The sequence below is a fragment of the Ranitomeya variabilis genome, chromosome 3 (genome assembly GCF_051348905.1).
Source record: "Ranitomeya variabilis isolate aRanVar5 chromosome 3, aRanVar5.hap1, whole genome shotgun sequence".
In the NCBI taxonomy this organism is placed as follows: domain Eukaryota; kingdom Metazoa; phylum Chordata; class Amphibia; order Anura; family Dendrobatidae; genus Ranitomeya; species Ranitomeya variabilis.
In genome coordinates this window covers 775141429-775160243 of record NC_135234.1, presented here as the reverse complement: position 1 = coordinate 775160243, position 18815 = coordinate 775141429, and the positions used below count along the sequence as shown (strand labels likewise).

At 47.9% G+C, this 18815-nt stretch overlaps 1 protein-coding gene across 1 annotated transcript; it reads right to left on the bottom strand.

The window, feature by feature from the left end:
• Positions 1-5392: 5392 nt before the first annotated feature.
• Positions 5393-18089, bottom strand: PHOX2A (paired like homeobox 2A). The gene is made up of 3 exons (XM_077299892.1): positions 17867-18089; positions 9346-9533; positions 5393-6553 (listed from the first exon to the last, which is right to left on the bottom strand). Exons 1-3 carry the CDS (start codon positions 18087-18089, stop codon positions 6122-6124), a joined length of 843 nt encoding a protein of 280 aa, XP_077156007.1. The 3' UTR covers positions 5393-6121.
• Between the last annotated feature and the right edge of the window lie 726 nt (positions 18090-18815).

Below are 18815 nucleotides of genomic sequence, written 5' to 3'. Positions count from 1 at the left end.
GCAGGTGGATCAGTGCTGGAGTCTTCCCGAGACACAGGTGGATCAGTGCTGGAGTCTTCCCCAGACACAGGTGGATCAGTGCTGGAGTCTTCCCCAGACACAGGAGGATCAGTGCTGGAGTCTTTCCCAGACACAGGAGGATCAGTGCTGGAGTCTTCCCCAGACACAGGTGGATCAGTGCTGGAGTCTTCCCCAGACACAGGTGGATCAGTGCTGGAGTCTTCCCCAGACACAGGAGGATCAGTGCTGGAGTCTTCCCCAGACACAGGTGGATCAGTGCTGGAGTCTTCCCCAGACATAGGTGGATCAGTACTGGAGCTTCCCCAGACACAGGTGGGTCAGTGCTGGAGATTGCACCAGCCGCAGGTAGATCAGTGCTGGAGTCTTCCCCAGATGCAGGTGGATCAGTGCTGGAGTCTTCCCCAGACACAGGTGGATCAGTGCTGGAGTCTTCGGATCAGTGCTGGAGCTTTCCCCAGACACAGGTAGATCAGTGCTGGAGCTTTCCCCAGACACAGGTGGATCAGTACTGGAGCTTTCCCCAGACACTGGTGGATCAGTGGTGGAGCTTTCCCCAGACACAGGTGGATCAGTGCTGGAGCTTTCCCCAGACACAGGTGGATCAGTGCTGAAGTCTTCCCCAGACACAGGTGGATCAGTGCTGGAGCTTTCCCCAGACACAGGTGGATCAGTGCTGGAGTCTTCCTCAGACACAGGTGGATCAGTTTTGGAGCTTTCCCCAGACACAGGTGGATCAGTGCTGGAGTCTTCCCCAGACACAGGTGGATCAGTGCTGGAGTCTTCCCCAGACACAGGTGGATCAGTGCTGGAGTCTTCCCCAGACACAGGTGGATCAGTGCTGGAGTCTTCCCCAGACACAGGTGGATCAGTGCTGGAGCTTTCCCCAGACACAGGTGGATCAGTGCTGGAGTCTTCCCCAGACACAGGTGGATCAGTGCTGGAGTCTTCCTCAGACACAGGAGAATCAGTGCTGGAGCTTTCCCCAGACACAGGTGGATCAGTGCTGGAGCTTTCCCCAGGTACAGGTGGATCAGTGCCGGAGCTTTCCCCAGACACAGGTGGATCAGTGCTGGAGTCTTCCTCAGACACAGGTGGATCAGTGCTGGAGCTTTCCCCAGACACAGGTGGATCAGTGCTGGAGTCTTCCTCAGACACAGGTGGATCAGTTTTGGAGCTTTCCCCAGACACAGGTGGATCAGTGCTGGAGCTTTCCCAGACACAGGTGGATCAGTGCTGGAGTCTTCCCCAGACACAGGTGGATCAGTGCTGGAGCTTTCCCCAGACACAGGTGGATCAGTGCTGGAGTCTTCCCCAGACACAGGTGGATCAGTGCTGGAGCTTTCCCCAGACACAGGTGGATCAGTGCTGGAGTCTTCCCCAGACACAGGTGGATCAGTGCTGGAGTCTTCCTCAGACACAGGAGAATCAGTGCTGGAGCTTTCCCAGACACAGGTGGATCAGTGCTGGAGTCTTCCCCAGACACAGGTGGATCAGTGCTGGAGCTTTCCCCAGACACAGGTGGATCAGTGCTGGAGTCTTCCCCAGACACAGGAGAATCAGTGCTGGAGCTTTCCCAGACACAGGTGGATCAGTGCTGGAGTCTTCCCCAGACACAGGTGGATCAGTGCTGGAGCTTTCCCCAGACACAGGGGGATCAGTGCTGGAGTCTTCCCCAGACACAGGAGGATCAGTGCTGGAGTCTTCCCCAGACACAGGAGGATCAGTGCTGGAGTCTTCCCCAGACACAGGAGGATCAGTGCTGGAGTCTTCCCCAGACACAGGTGGATCAGTGCTGGAGTCTTCCTCAGACACAGGAGAATCAGTGCTGGAGCTTTCCCAGACACAGGTGGATCAGTGCTGGAGTCTTCCCCAGACACAGGTGGATCAGTGCTGGAGCTTTCCCCAGACACAGGTGGATCAGTGCTGGAGTCTTCCCCAGACACAGGAGAATCAGTGCTGGAGTCTTCCTCAGACACAGGAGAATCAGTGCTGGAGCTTTCCCAGACACAGGTGGGTCAGTGCTGGAGTCTTCGGATCAGTGCTGGAGCTTTCCCCAGACACAGGTGGATCAGTGCTGGAGTCTTCCCCAGACACAGGTGGATCAGTGCTGGAGCTTTCCCCAGCCATAGGTGGATCAGTGCTGGAGCTTTTCCCAGACACAGGTGGATCAGTGCCGGAGTCTTCCTCAGACACAGGTGGATCAGTTTTGGAGCTTTCCCCAGACACAGGTGGATCAGTGCTGGAGTCTTCCCCAGACACAGGAGGATCAGTGCTGGAGTCTTCCCCAGACACAGGTGGATCAGTGCTGGAGTCTTCCCCAGACACAGGTGGATCAGTGCTGGAGCTTTCCCCGGCCCCATGATTACTGACACCTGTTTGAGCTGCAAAAACACCCAGATCCACCACTGATTGCTGCACAATGCGGTCTCCATTCACTGACATGGAGGGTTCATTGTCCATTATTACTGCAGTGTGGTCTTCATTCACTGACATACATAACATACCTGTAGACTCCTTACACCATTGTCTCCATTCACTGACATGGAGGGCTCAGACTCTATTATAATGTTTGTATTATCTGTTACAAACAGGCAATCGCTAGCACCAGTGAGCGGGGTCTCACAGCGTCAGTACAGGGGGGCACTTTCTTCATCACACACAAGAGCTGTGCTCACTGCATTGCTGCATACAGAGGGCACTGCAATTAACCCCCCGTTTGCTGACACACTTTCCTCTGGAGCATTGTCTGCTGCACTTCTTACCGGACTTCCTTGCTCCACACCGTGCACAGTTTTATATTTAATGTCCTTTTTACCAATAAAGCGTTTTCTACTCGCCTTCTGGGCTCTGGATCCTTTTTTTCTCCATAGCCAAAGTTACCTTTCTGGACACAGAGTTTACATCTTTGACCAGCTCTCGTCTGCAGTCACCCAGGCTCTCACTTTTCATCAGTTTTATCTTTGGATCAGACTCATTATTAATTTCATCTTTTAATTTGCTGTTTTGCAATTCCAGCTTAAAAATACTTTGCCTTTTAACTTTAGCACTTAATCCAGCAACATAGCAAGCAGGTTTAGAAGACTCACCAGCCACCATTACCACCAGGTCCATGCTGCAGGCAACACTCCAGACTGGGAGCTTCCCCTGGATCATCAGCCCAGCTTCCCTCCCCTCCACCTGGGTCAGAAGCCGAGACCTCCGCCCTGCTGGGAGCTCACAAACGCACGTCTGTCCTCTCCTATGGACAAGAATATAACTACTATAATACTGCTCCTATGTACAAGAATATAACTACTATAATACTGCTGCTATGTACAAGAATATAACTAGTATAATACTGCTCCTTTGTACAAGAATATAACTACTATAATACTGCTCCTATGTACAAGAATATAACTACTATAATACTGCTCCTATGTACAAGAATATAACTACTATAATACTGCTCCTATGTACAAGAATATAACTACTATAATACTGCCCCTATGTACAAGAATATAACTACTATAATACTGCTCCTATGTACAAGAATATAACTACTATAATACTGCTCCTATGTACAAGAATATAACTACTATAATACTGCTCCTATGTACAAGAATATAACTACTATAATACTGCTCCTATGTACAAGAATATAACTACTATAATACTGCCCCTATGTACAAGAATATAACTACTATAATACTGCTCCTATGTACAAGAATATAACTACTATAATACTGCTCCTATGTACAAGAATATAACTACTATAATACTGCTCCTATGTACAAGAATATAACTACTATAATACTGCCCCTATGTACAAGAATATAACTACTATAATACTGCTCCTATGTACAAGAATATATCTACTATAATACTGCTCCTATGTACAGAATATAACTACTATAATACTGCTCCTATGTACAGAATATAACTACTATAATACTGCTCCTATGTACAAGAATATAACTACTATAATACTGCTCCTATGTACAAGAATATAACTACTATAATACTGCTCCTATGTACAAGAATATAACTACTATAATACTGCTCCTATGTACAAGAATATAACTACTATAATACTGCTCCTATATATAAGAATATAACTACTATAATACTGCTCCTATGTACAAGAATATAACTACTATAATACTGCTCCTATGTACAAGAATATAACTACTATAATACTGCTCCTATATATAAGAATATCACTACTATAATACTGCCCCTATGTACAAGAATATAACTACTATAATACTGACCCTATGTACAAGAATATAACTGCTATAATACAGCCGCTATGAATAATGTAGATTATACTGGATGCCATTTGCATCTTTACAATAAATTACATTTTATTTGGGTGATTATAAATTACAGGACGTTGGAGAAACATTTGATCTGGTAACATTTGGTGATGGCGGTATTATCTGTACAGTGGTTGTGTGCTATTACAGATGTATAATAGGATATAGGTAATGATATTGTAGCATTAACCTTTCCTCCTCAGCCTTCAGTTTCCTTAATTCTAAAGTGTCATTTTTGCCACCTGGAAGATACAAATACTCTGTACCGTAATGTGCAGCGGAGGAATCTTCTGTCTTCAAAATGGACGATCCAGTGAATGAGAGGCGGCCGCGGATGTCTGGGAGATGTGACCGTTGTGACACCACAGACTGATGGGCGACGGCAGAACATCAGAATCTGGACGTAATCATACTGTTCTGATGGATCGGATATAGATGATCTGTGTGTTTGATCATATTATCGCATGGACCTATCCCCTCTGTTCATGTGATAACCTACACCCTACCTCTCTAATCCTGTGGTCACGTAGGCCCCTCCCCTCTGATCTTCTGATCACGTAGGCCCCTCCCCTCTGATCCTGGGGTCACGTAGGCCCCTCCTCTCTGATCCTGTGGTCACATAGGCCCCTCCCCTCTGATCCTGCGGTCACATAGGCCCCTCCCCTCTGATCCTATGGTCACATAAGCCCCTCCCCTCTGATCCTGTTGTCACATAGGCCCTCTGATCTGGTCACATAGGCCCCTCCGCTCTGATCTTGTGGTCACATAGGCCCCTCCCCTTTGATCCTGTGGTTACGTAGGCCCCTCCTCTCAGATCCTGTTGTCACATAGGCCCCTCCTTTCTGATCTTGCGGTCACAGGCCCCTCCTCTCTGATCTTGTGGTCACGTAGGCTCCTCCCCTCTGATCCTGTGGTCATGTAGGCTTCTCCCCTCTGATCCTGTGGTCATGTAGGCCCCTCCCCTCTGATTCTGTGGTCACATAGGCCCCTCCCCTCTGATCCTTTGGTCATGTAGGCTTCTCCCCTCTGATCCTGTGGTCTCATAGGACCCTCCCCTTTGGTCACAGGCCCCTCCCCTCTGATCCTGTGGTCACATAGGCCCCTCCCCTCTGATCTTGTGGTCACGTAGGCCCCTCCCCTCTGACCCTGTGGTCACGTAGGCCCCTCCCCTCTGACCCTGTGGTCACGTAGGCCCCTCCCCTCTGACCCTGTGGTCACACAGGCCCCTCCTTGCTCAGCACCAGTCAGAGGACTCAGATGACACCACACAGCTCTCACTGCTCACAAACAGAAAATGTCGAATGGTAAGTGGGAGGAGCTTACTTCGAGGGGCATTTTAGGGGATGCAATGTTGAACATTTTCTAGACTTGTTTAAGCCGATGCTGTAAAATAGGTTATCGAGGTAACTTTTCACAATAGTCTAATATGAAAATGGGCCCTGTTGCCCGTAGCAACCAATCACGGTGCAGATAGGGGTACGGAGTGAACGCAGCGCTGTGATTGGTTGCTATAGGAGACCATCTCGTATGGTAAACATTCTCTTTGGTTTAATGACCCGTTGGACGTGTCGCCCTGTGGAGGCCGCGGGGTCCTGGACGCCGTCACTTCTGTACAGGAAGAGAAGTAATACTGATGGGCGACCACTGTGGAGGCCGCCATCTTGGCCTCGGTCCCAGGAGGATGGGACTATTCCAGCCAGACGTTTGGTCGCCCTCGTAGTCCCGACCTCAGTAACATCCGTATTTTGGCGATTTCCGTCTGCGGCTTTTTCCGCCGCCGGCCGCCATTTTATTGTCTCAGTTACTTAGAACAGATTTGTCTTAAGAGCATTTGGTTTCCGATGAAAAGTGGAGAGAACTCCGGCGAAGGGTCCGGGCACGGCGTCCGCGGGCTGCCAGGCTTTCAGCAGGTCCGCGGTGCTGGGGCTGCTGCTGGTGGGGACCCCTGGCCACAGCGGGGGCTTCAGGGTCTGACTGGGGTGAGTGGGGGGGACTAGGCTCACCCCCGTGCCCGGGCTGGGACTCAGGCTGCCCCCCGGACTGTTCAGGCTGGCAGCGGTGGGCAGGGACGCCGTGCTGTCGGGGGTGGGGCTGCAGTTAGACTCCTTGGACTCGTCATCCTCCGATGAAGATCTCTGGTCGGATTTTTTGCCGTTGCTTCCTCCATTACTGCCGCTTTTAGAATTCGCTGCTCGTTCTTGTTTACGAAATTTAGCTCTTCTGTTCTGGAACCAAACCTGAGAACAGAGAAAGAAATCACAGTGACTGTACCAGCAGAATAGTGAGCGCAGCTCTGGAGGATAACACAGGATCAGTAATGTATGCACACAGTGACTGCACCAGCAGAATAGTGAGCGCAGCTCTGGAGGATAACACAGGATCAGTAATGTATGGACACAGTGACTGCACCAGCAGAATAGTGAGTGCAGCTCTGAAGGATAACACTGGATCAGTAATGTATGCACACAGTGACTGCACCAGCAGAATAGTGAGCGCAGCTCTGGAGGATAACACAGGATCAGTAATGTATGGACACAGTGACTGCACCAGCAGAATAGTGAGCGCAGCTCTGGAGGATAACACAGGATCAGTAATGTATGTACACAGTGACTGCACCAGCAGAATAGTGAGTGCAGCTCTGAAGGATAACACTGGATCAGTAATGTATGCACACAGTGACTGCACCAGCAGAATAGTGAGTGTAGCTCTGGGGTATAATACAGGAGGTAACTCAGGATCAGTAATGTATGTACACAGTGACTGCACCAGCAGAATAGTGAGTGCAGCTCTGGGGTATAATTCAGGATGTAACTCAGGATCAGTAACGTAATGTATGTACACAGTGACTGCACCAGCAGAATAGTGAGTGCACCAGCAGAATAGTGAGTGCAGCTCTGGGGTATAATACAGGAGGTAACTCAGGATCAGTAATGTAATGTATGTACACAGTGACTGCACCAGCAGAATAGTGAGTGCAGCTCTGGGGTATAATACAGGAGGTAACTCAGGATCAGTAATGTATGTACACAGTGACTGCACCAGCAGAATAGTGAGTGCAGCTCTGGAGGATAACACAGGATCAGTAATGTATGGACACAGTGACTGCACCAGCAGAATAGTGAGTGCAGCTCTGAAGGATAACACTGGATCAGTAATGTATGCACACAGTGACTGCACCAGCAGAATAGTGAGCGCAGCTCTGGAGGATAACACAGGATCAGTAATTTATGGACACAGTGACTGCACCAGCAGAATAGTGAGTGTAGCTCTGGGGTATAATACAGGAGGTAACTCAGGATCAGTAATGTAATGTATGGACACAGTGACTGCACCAGCAGAATAGTGAGCGCAGCTCTGGAGGATAACACAGGATCAGTAATGTATGCACACAGTGACTGCACCAGCAGAATAGTGAGCGCAGCTCTGGAGGATAACACAGGATCAGTAATGTATGGACACAGTGACTGCACCAGCAGAATAGTGAGCGCAGCTCTGGAGGATAACACAGGATCAGTAATGTATGGACACAGTGACTGCACCAGCAGAATAGTGAGCGCAGCTCTGGAGGATAACACAGGCTCAGTAATGTAATGTACACAGTGACTGCACCAGCAGAATAGTGAGCGCAGCTCTGGAGGATAACACAGGATCAGTAATGTATGGACACAGTGACTGCACCAGCAGAATAGTGAGCGCAGCTCTGGAGGATAACACAGGATCAGTAATGTATGGACACAGTGACTGCACCAGCAGAATAGTGAGCGCAGCTCTGGAGGATAACACAGGATCAGTAATGTAATGTACACAGTGACTGCACCAGCAGAATAGTGAGCGCAGCTCTGGAGGATAACACAGGATCAGTAATGTATGGACACAGTGACTGCACCAGCAGAATAGTGAGCGCAGCTCTGGAGGATAACACAGGATCAGTAATGTATGGACACAGTGACTGCACCAGCAGAATAGTGAGCGCAGCACTGGAGGATAACACAGGATCAGTAATGTATGGACACAGTGACTGCACCAGCAGAATAGTGAGCGCAGCTCTGGAGGATAACACAGGATCAGTAATGTATGGACACAGTGACTGCACCAGCAGAATAGTGAGCGCAGCTCTGGAGGATAACACAGGATCAGTAATGTATGGACACAGTGACTGCACCAGCAGAATAGTGAGTGCAGCTCTGGAGGATAACACAGGATCAGTAATGTATGGACACAGTGACTGCACCAGCAGAATAGTGAGCGCAGCTCTGGAGGATAACACAGGATCAGTAATGTATGCACACAGTGACTGCACCAGCAGAATAGTGAGCGCAGCTCTGGAGGATAACACAGGATCAGTAATGTATGGACACAGTGACTGCACCAGCAGAATAGTGAGTGCAGCTCTGGGGTATAATACAGGATATAACACAGGATCAGTAATGTAATGTATGTACACAGTGACTGCACCAGCAGAATAGTGAGTGCAGCTCTGGGGTATAATACAGGATGTAACTCAGGATCAGTAATGTAATGTATGTACACAGTGACTGTACCAGCAGAATAGTGAGTGCAGCTCTGGGGTATAATACAGGATGTAACTCAGGATCAGTAATGTAATGTATGTACACAGTGACTGTACCAGCAGAATAGTGAGTGCAGCTCTGGGGTATAATACAGGATGTAACTCAGGATCAGTAATGTAATGTATGTACACAGTGACTGCACCAGCAGAATAGTGAGTGCAGCTCTGGAGTATAATACAGGAGGTAACTCAGGATCAGTAATGTACTGTATGTACACAGTGACTGCACCAGCAGAATAGTGAGTGCAGCTCTGGGGTATAATACAGGATGTAACTCAGGATCAGTAATGTATGTACACAGTGACTGCACCAGCAGAATAGTGAGTGCAGCTCTGGAGTATAATACAAGGTCTATAATATATGTACAGTGAATCTAATGTGAAATTTATTCTGCTGTATATGTGAACTATTAGGGTGTCATAATTTAACCCCTTCCCTCCTGCGGTCCTTGATAGTTACCTGCACCCGGGCCTCAGTGAGGTCGATCTTGAGCGCCAGCTCCTCTCGGGTGTAAATATCTGGGTAGTGCGTTTCGGCAAACACCCTCTCCAATTCTTTCAGCTGGGAACTGGTGAAAGTCGTTCGGATTCTCCGCTGTTTCCGCTTCTCATTGATACTGGATGGGTCGGAGAAGAACTTGTAGGGCACTGGGTGTAGAAAGGGAAGAGTCAGACCGGGCAGGGATCACACATCACCTCGTACATGTGACATTACAGGACATTTCTTCATGGTTATTGTGCTCTGGTTACCGACAGTTGCCCCACCATAACCCATTACACCAGATCCGGGCAATATGCGGCCCCCGGTCCACATCCGACCCTCTGTTCCATCCGGCTCCGTCTTTCACCAATCAGTGTGTCAGACCGCTGATGCGATTACGTCATTTCTGTGCAGAGTCAAGCGCACCGCAGCAGAGCGCCGGGGAATGGGAACGAGGTGAGTAGGTGGTGTTTGGGTTTTTTCCATATATGTATGGCATGTATATAGGAGGCTATGTGGGGGCTCATGCTATATATAGGAGGCTATGTGGGGGCTCACACTGTATATAGGGAGGCTATGTGAGGGCACATACTGTATATAGGGAGGCTATGTGAGGGCTCATACTATATATAGGGAGGCCATGTGAGGGCACATACTGTATATAGGAGGCTATGTGAGGGCACATACTGTATATAGGGAGGCTATGTGAGGGCACATACTGTATATAGGAGGCTATGTGAGGGCACATACTGTATATAGGAGGCTATGTGGGAGCTCATACTGTATATAGGGAGGCTATGTGAGGGCTCATACTGTATATAGGAGGCTATGTGGGGGCTCACACTGTATATAGGGAGGCTATGTGAGGGCACATACTGTATATAGGGAGGCTATGTGAGGGCTCATACTATATATAGGGAGGCCATGTGAGGGCACATACTGTATATAGGAGGCTATGTGAGGGCACATACTGTATATAGGGAGGCTATGTGAGGGCACATACTGTATATAGGAGGCTATGTGAGGGCACATACTGTATATAGGAGGCTATGTGGGAGCTCATACTGTATATAGGGAGGCTATGTAGGGCACATACTGTATATAGGAGGCTATGTGAGGGCACATACTGTATATAGGAGGCTATGTGAGGGCACATACTGTATATAGGGAGGCTATGTGAGGGCACATACTGTATATAGGAGGCTATGTGAGGGCACATACTGTATATAGGAGGCTATGTGGGAGCTCATACTGTATATAGGGAGGCTACGTGAGAGCTCACACTGTATATAGGAGGCTATGTGAGGGCACACTGTATATAGGGAGGCTATGTGAGGGCACATACTGTATATAGGAGGCTATGTGAGGGCACATACTGTATATAGGTGGCCATGTGAGGGCACATACTGTATATAGGAGGCTATGTGAGGGCACATACTGTATATAGGAGGCTATGTGGGAGCTCATACTGTATATAGGGAGGCTACGTGAGAGCTCACACTGTATATAGGAGGCTATGTGAGGGCACACTGTATATAGGGAGGCTATGTGAGGGCACATACTGTATATAGGGAGGCTATGTGAGGGCACACTGTATATAGGGAGGCTACGTGAGAGCTCACACTGTATATAGGGAGGCTATGTGAGGGCTCATACTGTATATAGGAGGGTATGTGAGGGCTCATACTGTATATAGGAGGGTATGTGAGGGCTCATACTGTATATAGGAGGCTATGTGGGGGCTCATACTGTATATAGGGAGGCTATGTGAGGGCTCATGCTGTGTATAGGGAGGCTATGCGAGGGCACATACTGTATATAGGGAGGCTATGTGAGGGCTCACGCTGTATATAGGGAGGGTATGTGAGGGCTCATACTGTATATAGGGAGGCTATGTGAGGGTACATACTGTATATAGGAGGCTATGGGGAGCTCACATTGTATATAGGAGGCTATGTGGGAGCTCATGCTATATATAGGGAGGCCATGTGAGGGCACATACTGTATATTGGAGGCTATGTGGGGGCTCATACTGTATATAGGGAGGCTATGTGAGGGCACATACTGTATATAGGGAGGCTATGTGAGGGTACATACTGTATATAGGAGGCTATGGGGAGCTCACATTGTATATAGGAGGCTATGTGGGAGCTCATGCTATATATAGGGAGGCCCTGTGAGGGCACATACTGTATATTGGAGGCTATGTGGGGGCTCATACTGTATATAGGGAGGCTATGTGAGGGCTCATGCTGTGTATAGGGAGGCTATGTGAGGGCTCACGCTGTATATAGGGAGGGTATGTGAGGGCTCACTGTATATAGGGAGGGTATGGTGGCTCACTATATACAGGGAGGCTATGTGGGGCTCATTGCATATAGGGAGGTTATATGAGGGCTCACACTGTATATAGGGAGGCTATTTGGGAGCTCACTGTATTGCTGGCTATTGAGGGCTCGCACTGTATATAGGGATGCTATGTGGGGCTCATATACAGGGAGGCTATGTGGGGGCTCACACTACATAAGGAGGCTATGTGAGGGCTCACACTGTAAATAGGGAGGCTATGCGAGGGCTCACACTGTATATAGGGAGGCTATGCGAGGGCTCACACTGTATATAGGGAGGCTGTGTGGGGCTCACACTGTATATACGTAGCTATTTGGGGGCTCACACTGTATATAGGAGGCTATGGGGAGCTCACATTGTATATAGGAGGCTATGTGAGGGCTCACACTGTATATAGGGAGGCTATGTGAGTGCTCACACTGTATATAGGAAGACTATGAGGGATCACACTGTATATTGGGAGGCTATGTGGGGCTCATTATATACAGGGAGGCTATGTGGGGCTCACACTGTATAGGAAGCTATGTGGGGTCTCACTGTATACAGGGAGGCTATGTGTGGGGCTCACACTGTATATAGGTGGCTATGTGGGGTCTCACTGTATACAGGGAGGCTATGTGGGGTCTCACTGTATACAGGGAGGCTATGTGGGGCACACACTTTAGAGGTGGCTATGTGGAGGCTCCCACTGTATAAAGGGGGCTCATATTGTATATAGGGGCTGTGTGTGGGCTCATACGTTATATGGGGGGCTGTGTGCAGGGTCATACTGTTTATAGGGGGTGTCACTATACTTAATTCTGCTCAATATTAAGTGATACTATAAATTATAAGAAATGCTAATTTTAATATTAAGCAGAATTAGTTTCAGCCTATTGGTTTTGCCTCCACAACAGTCTTGATGCCTCATGTCGCCCTTGGAAAAATTAATTGCCCACCCCTGATCAGCTGTTTGACAGTCACAACAAATAGGCTAATCATACATGTGTCGCGGCTGTGGCGTCAAACAGCTGCTCAGCTGGAGCGCTCCAGGTATCCGGTTCCCGCTGCAGCTTACAGTAAGCGCTATACCGTGCCGAATAAGGGACCCAAACAAACTCGCTCAACTCTACTCTCTACCACAACACATCAGACTCTCGCCTGCCATCGAAACCTTCAAAAAGAGCCTGAAGACCCACCTCTTCCGACAAGCCTAAACCTGCAGTAACCACCGATCAACCAAACCGCTGCACGACCAGCTCTACCCTCACCTACTGTATCCTCACCCATCCCTTGTAGATTGTGAGCCCTCGCGGGCAGGGTCCTCTCTCCTACTGTACCAGTTATGACTTGTATTGTTCAAGATTACTGTACCCTTTTTATTATGTACACCCCTCCTCACATGTAAAGCGCCATGGAATAAATGGCGCTATAGTAATACTAGGTCACTTGCCCAAAGCCTGAGATGTAGGATTACAGTCAGGAGGGCCAGTAACCAGCTCCCTAATAAGAATGATCAGCATTTCCGGATGTTTGCAGAAACAGAGTCATTAACGGAACAAATCTGCTACAAAGGTGAGGTTATGGAAGACAATCTCAGGTCAGACCCCATAACAAGTCTGCTACAGAGGTGAGGTTATAGAAGACAATCTCAGGTCATACCCCATAACAAGTCTGCTACAGAGGTGAGGTTATAGAAGACAATCTCAGGTCATACCCCATAACAAGTCTGCTACAGAGGTGAGGTTATAGAAGACAATCTCAGGTCACACCCCATAACAAGTCTGCTACAGAGGTGAGGTTATAGAAGACAATCTCAGGTCAGACCCCATAACAAGTCTGCTACAGAGGTGAGGTTATGGAAGACAATCTCAGGTCAGACCCCATAACAAGTCTGCTACAGAGGTGAGGTTATAGAAGACAATCTCAGGTCATACCCCATAACAAGTCTGCTACAGAGGTGAGGTTATAGAAGACAATCTCAGGTCACACCCCATAACAAGTCTGCTACAGAGGTGAGGTTATAGAAGACAATCTCAGGTCACACCCCATAACAAGTCTGCTACAGAGGTGAGGTTATAGAAGACAATCTCAGGTCAGACCCCATAACAAGTCTGCTACAGAGGTGAGGTTATGGAAGACAATCTCAGGTCATACCCCATAACAAGGCTGAGCGCAGCAACAAGACACAAGGCAGTTATAGTGCATCAGCAAGGACTCTCCCAGGCAAAGATTGCACCGCAGACTGAAGTTTCAAGAAACAACAAGAAATGGGCAAGGTGAGGACCCTGGATGCAGCGGATGAGACACATCAGCCTGAATCAGAAGATGTCCAGCAGTGGCATAAGCTCACCGGTCACCAGAGACTGACGATGGAGGGGACGGGCGGTCACCAGAGACTGACGATGGAGGGGACGGGCGGTCACCAGAGACTGACGACGGAGGGGACGGGCGGTCACCAGAGACTGATGACGGAGGGGACAGGCGGTCACCAGATACTGATGATGGAGGTGAAGGGCGGTCTCCAGATACTGATGATGGAGGTGACGGGCGGTCACCAGATACTGATGATGGAGGGGACGGGCGGTCACCAGAGACTGATGACGGAGGGGACAGGCGGTCACCAGATACTGATGACGGAGGTGACGGGCGGTCACCAGATACTGATGATGGAGGGGACGGGCGGTCACCAGATACTGATGATGGAGGGGACGGGCGGTCTTGTTATATTTCTCTTTTCTTCATTCTCTTTGCATTTTGTTAATTGATAATAAACTATTAACCCTTCTGTTGCTGGAAGCTTCTTCCTCTACAGCCTTTTCTCCCCTGCCTAAGACTTTTGCACAGTGCTGTATCGACGCTTTCCGTTTGCTGCCAGGGGTCGGCAGTGCGGGGTTTCTGGGTTGCACAGGTGCCATCAGCCGGTCCCCCGGATCAGCTCCTGCCCTGGGTGGTCGTCAGTCCTCTCCTGTCCATCATCTGATCAGTCATTAGGCTAATTAGCGGGGCGGTGTCCTCATTACCATGGAGAATAGCCCCTCGCACAGCTGCAGTGCCGGAGCAGCGGGAGGTGACGGTCACACTGCACACATCAGAGAGGTCCGGGCGCTGCAGGGAAGCGGGGGATACAATGTATCACTGAGGGGGGCTGGATACAATGTATCACTGAGGGGCTGGATACAATGTATCACTGAGGGGCTGGATACAATGTATCACTGAGGGGCTGGATACAATGTATCACTTCAAAGCGCGGCTCAGCCTCCCGGGGTCTGCACTTCTCTGCCTGATCCAGAGCCCCCCACTGAAGGACCCTCATACACGAACTAAAAACAACCCTCCTCCCCCACAATCGGCTCTAAGGCCCCGGATATTGGGGTGTTCATCTCAGGAGACCCCCTGAGCCCCCACAACAGACAGCCGCGATCTCCTACACTCCGTCTAGTTCTTCACATTGCTATCGCATATGACAATGCAGCGTCCAGACCATTATATCGCGACAGAATAGAAGAAAAAGCCATTATCTCTTGCATTTATCGCGATATTCAGTGACTACTGCATCTGGCTCCTCGGTAATTGTACGAGATCTGGGGAGATGAGCTAAAGTCATTAAAGTCTTCGGGATATTATAGGTAAAGTCTTCTAATCGAGTCCTAACACTACTTATTTATATCGTGATACCAAGTCTTTGTGTTTTATTGTTAAACGATAATTTGAGCCGAAAAGACTAAAGTAATATTAGTGTCATCATCAGCCTATAATAACTACAGCGAAACATAATCACACCACAATATCATCATCGTCACTAATATCGCGATTATTATTCTTGCTACAGCAGATTGCCATATTCGGGTGCCTTATAAATATCAAAGATCTTTCATTTACCCATCATTTACTAACGATATATTCTTATAAACGAGGTGCAGTCATCTTATTAAATGTAATAATTACTATCGCAATGTGCAGGTTATGTAGGGATATCGGGATATTATACAAATATTTGTGAAGTAATTGTTCTACCCTAAAATGTTTTAAAAACTGATAGAAATTATACAGTAATAATCTATATAGAATGATAACGATATAACTTCACAGTTGTATCATGATATGAGGTGTCTGTATCGTGTAATAATGACATTGCAATGTGTTTATTTGTACTTTCAGTAAGAGCGTATATCAGACATATCGTACAATGTAAAATTATTTGTCATTATGATATACCGATTATTATGTAGCATACAATGATCAGCTATGGTGTATCCAGATACTTTAATATCGCGATATATACTATTCTATAGATACTGATATTTTATAGAAAACAATCACTTATAATTTTCAGATTCACAATCTAAATCAGCAAGATGCTTTAATCTCATAACAAAAGCTCAATATAGTGATATCGCGATATGAGGATTTAAAATAGAAAGCAGAATTTTACCCAATGCATGACATAATAATACAATTAATTATTTTACCAAAATATAACATCAAGTTCTATAGTTCTGTCCTGATGGGAGGAAATATTTCCAAAATATTGAGAATATTTAACTTGGAAAGATGGATTTAAAAATAGTGATATCGTGAAAGAAAATGATTCCTCTACGATGTGCACAACAAAGTTTATCACGATATTACCAAGATTATTTTATAATAATGGTAAAAATAGTTATATCTTAAAGATTTGATATTGATGTCACGATTTAATGAAGATGTAATTATTTCATCACTAACACAAATAGTAATAATGCAAATTATAAAAGCATCCTCCTAATATCGCGATTATAGACCTGATAGATGGACAGCAATTGCTTTCGTAAATCAATTAGCTAAGTAATTATATATATTATTATTATTTATTCTATTATTAATGGGGTTGTAATTACTCTTGTCCGAAATTGTAATTAATAGAAAAATACCGGATGTATATGTCGTGATATGTTAAACACTAATTTTGACGATTTTAGACACTGAAATCAGAAGAAAGCAACTGTGAAAATGATCAGCCCCATGTAACCAGCACAACAGGAGAATATCATCCAGTAACTGGTCATAGTCGTCCTCAGTTGTGATATAAGGATGTGAGCTGATGTCAGTGAGTATTGCAAATGTCGCGACTGACAATTTATTAGATACTGTATCCTGAGCCATTATCAGGCTCCAACAGTTACTGATACAAGAACTTGTAGAGGACTAATGGCGGGATCACAGCGATCCAGTCTGCACATTCTATCGTGACATAGTTACAATATCCCGAGAACTATCGCAGTCTGCTCTGATGATTACACTTTAAAAAAGGGAAAGTTTTTTTAAAAGATCGAAAAATACCATCCACATATATAGACAGGATCCTGAACGCCCCTCATCTACAAAGACCCCACAAGGACCAGCACATACACAACCGCCCCCCATATACCGCTTCCCCGAGGGTCCCTTATGGGCCAAGGGTGGTCCCGGTATCCTGACAATTCCCCCTCGGGAAGTCGGCGACAGAAGCACAATGATCGGGATATGGGTAATGCGCTCATTGTTTAATGTCGCAAGGTGTTTGGGGTCACAGATGGTAGAAATAGGGGGGAGCAGCGACGCCCCCAATAGAGGACAGCTGACCTTAGCCTTGTAAATCTACGGGGTAGAGGAAGGGGCTTCATCCCTGGTGGAGGGGGTCCTGGGGGGCACTGACCTGTGGAGAAGGGCTGGGGGCCCCCAATATAGGACCCCTGATAGTTGTCTCCAACTGGTCAAAAGTGAGGTGCCGAGGACAGGGGCAGCACTGGGGGCCCCCAATAAAGGAGCCCTGACAGGGTCTTCTACTGGTCAGGGCTGGAGGTCTGTGGGTGTGCAGAACTGGGGACCCCTGAGGGGCTGCATGGAGTAACCCCCCATAAAGGACCCCTGACTCATATTTGGTGGTCAGGAGTGGGGGGCACATGACGGGCAGCACTGAGGACCCCCTATAGAACACCCCTGGCTCATCTTTGGCGGTCAGGAGTGGGGGGCAGATGACAGGGGCAGCACTGGAGTAACCCCCCATAAAGGACCCCTGACTCATATTTGGTGGTCAGGAGTGGGGGGCAGATGACAGGGGCAGCACCGGGGACCCCCTGTACCGGACTCCAGTCCTGCTCCCCTGTGTTGCCCCCAGTGGTCCATGCTGGGCGGCACTCGGGGGTCTCACCTGTGGAGTAGGGCGAGGGCTGGTGGTCGCGCAGGCCGCCCAGGGTGCAGCTGGCCGGGGTGAGCGGGGGGCAGCCGGGGCTGGCGGAGAAGCTGCTCCGGATCGGGGTGTACTGGAAGGAGCCGGCCTGGCTGCAGCTGCTGTACTCGGCGTAGGCGGACGCTTCCATGGCGGCCATGCACGAGTCGTAGGAGTTCAGGTAGGAGTAATCCATGGCGGACATGCTGCTCTGCCCCAGCGGCCCGGACCCGCAGCTCTAATACCCGCGCCGCGCCCCGCCCCCTCCGCACGGCCCCGCCCCCTGCGCCCGGACCCGCCCCCTGCGCGCGGTTACCACGGTGCTGGTGCCCCACAATACCGTCCTGCAGCGTTATACACACTGTGCTGCCGGTGCCGCGTTATAAAACCGCAGGGGCTGATAATAGTGCAGCTCCTATCACCGGAGGGGGATTATCAGGTTATAACGGTGCAGTCACCTGTAATAGCAGCTGTCAGTCATTATAGGGGCGTAATAGTGCAGCAGCCCCCGGGGGTCATGTCTCCGTGGATTATAGCTCTGTAGATTATATCTCTGTAGATTATAGCTCTGTAGATTATAGCTCTGTAGATTATAGCTCTGTAGATAATATCTCTGTACATTATATCTCTGTGGATTATATCTCTGTGGATTACAGCTCTGTAGATTATATTTATGTGGATTATATTTATGTGGATTATATCTCTCTAGATTACATCTCTGTAGATTATATCTCTGTGGATTATATCTCTGTGGATTATAGCTCTGTAGATTATATCTCTGTAGATTATATCTCTGTAGATTATATCTCTGTAGATTATATCTCTGTAGATTATATCTCTGTAGATTACATATCTGTAGATTATATCTCTGTAGTTTATATCTCTGTAGATTATATCTCTGTAGTTTATATCTCTGTAGATTATATCTCTG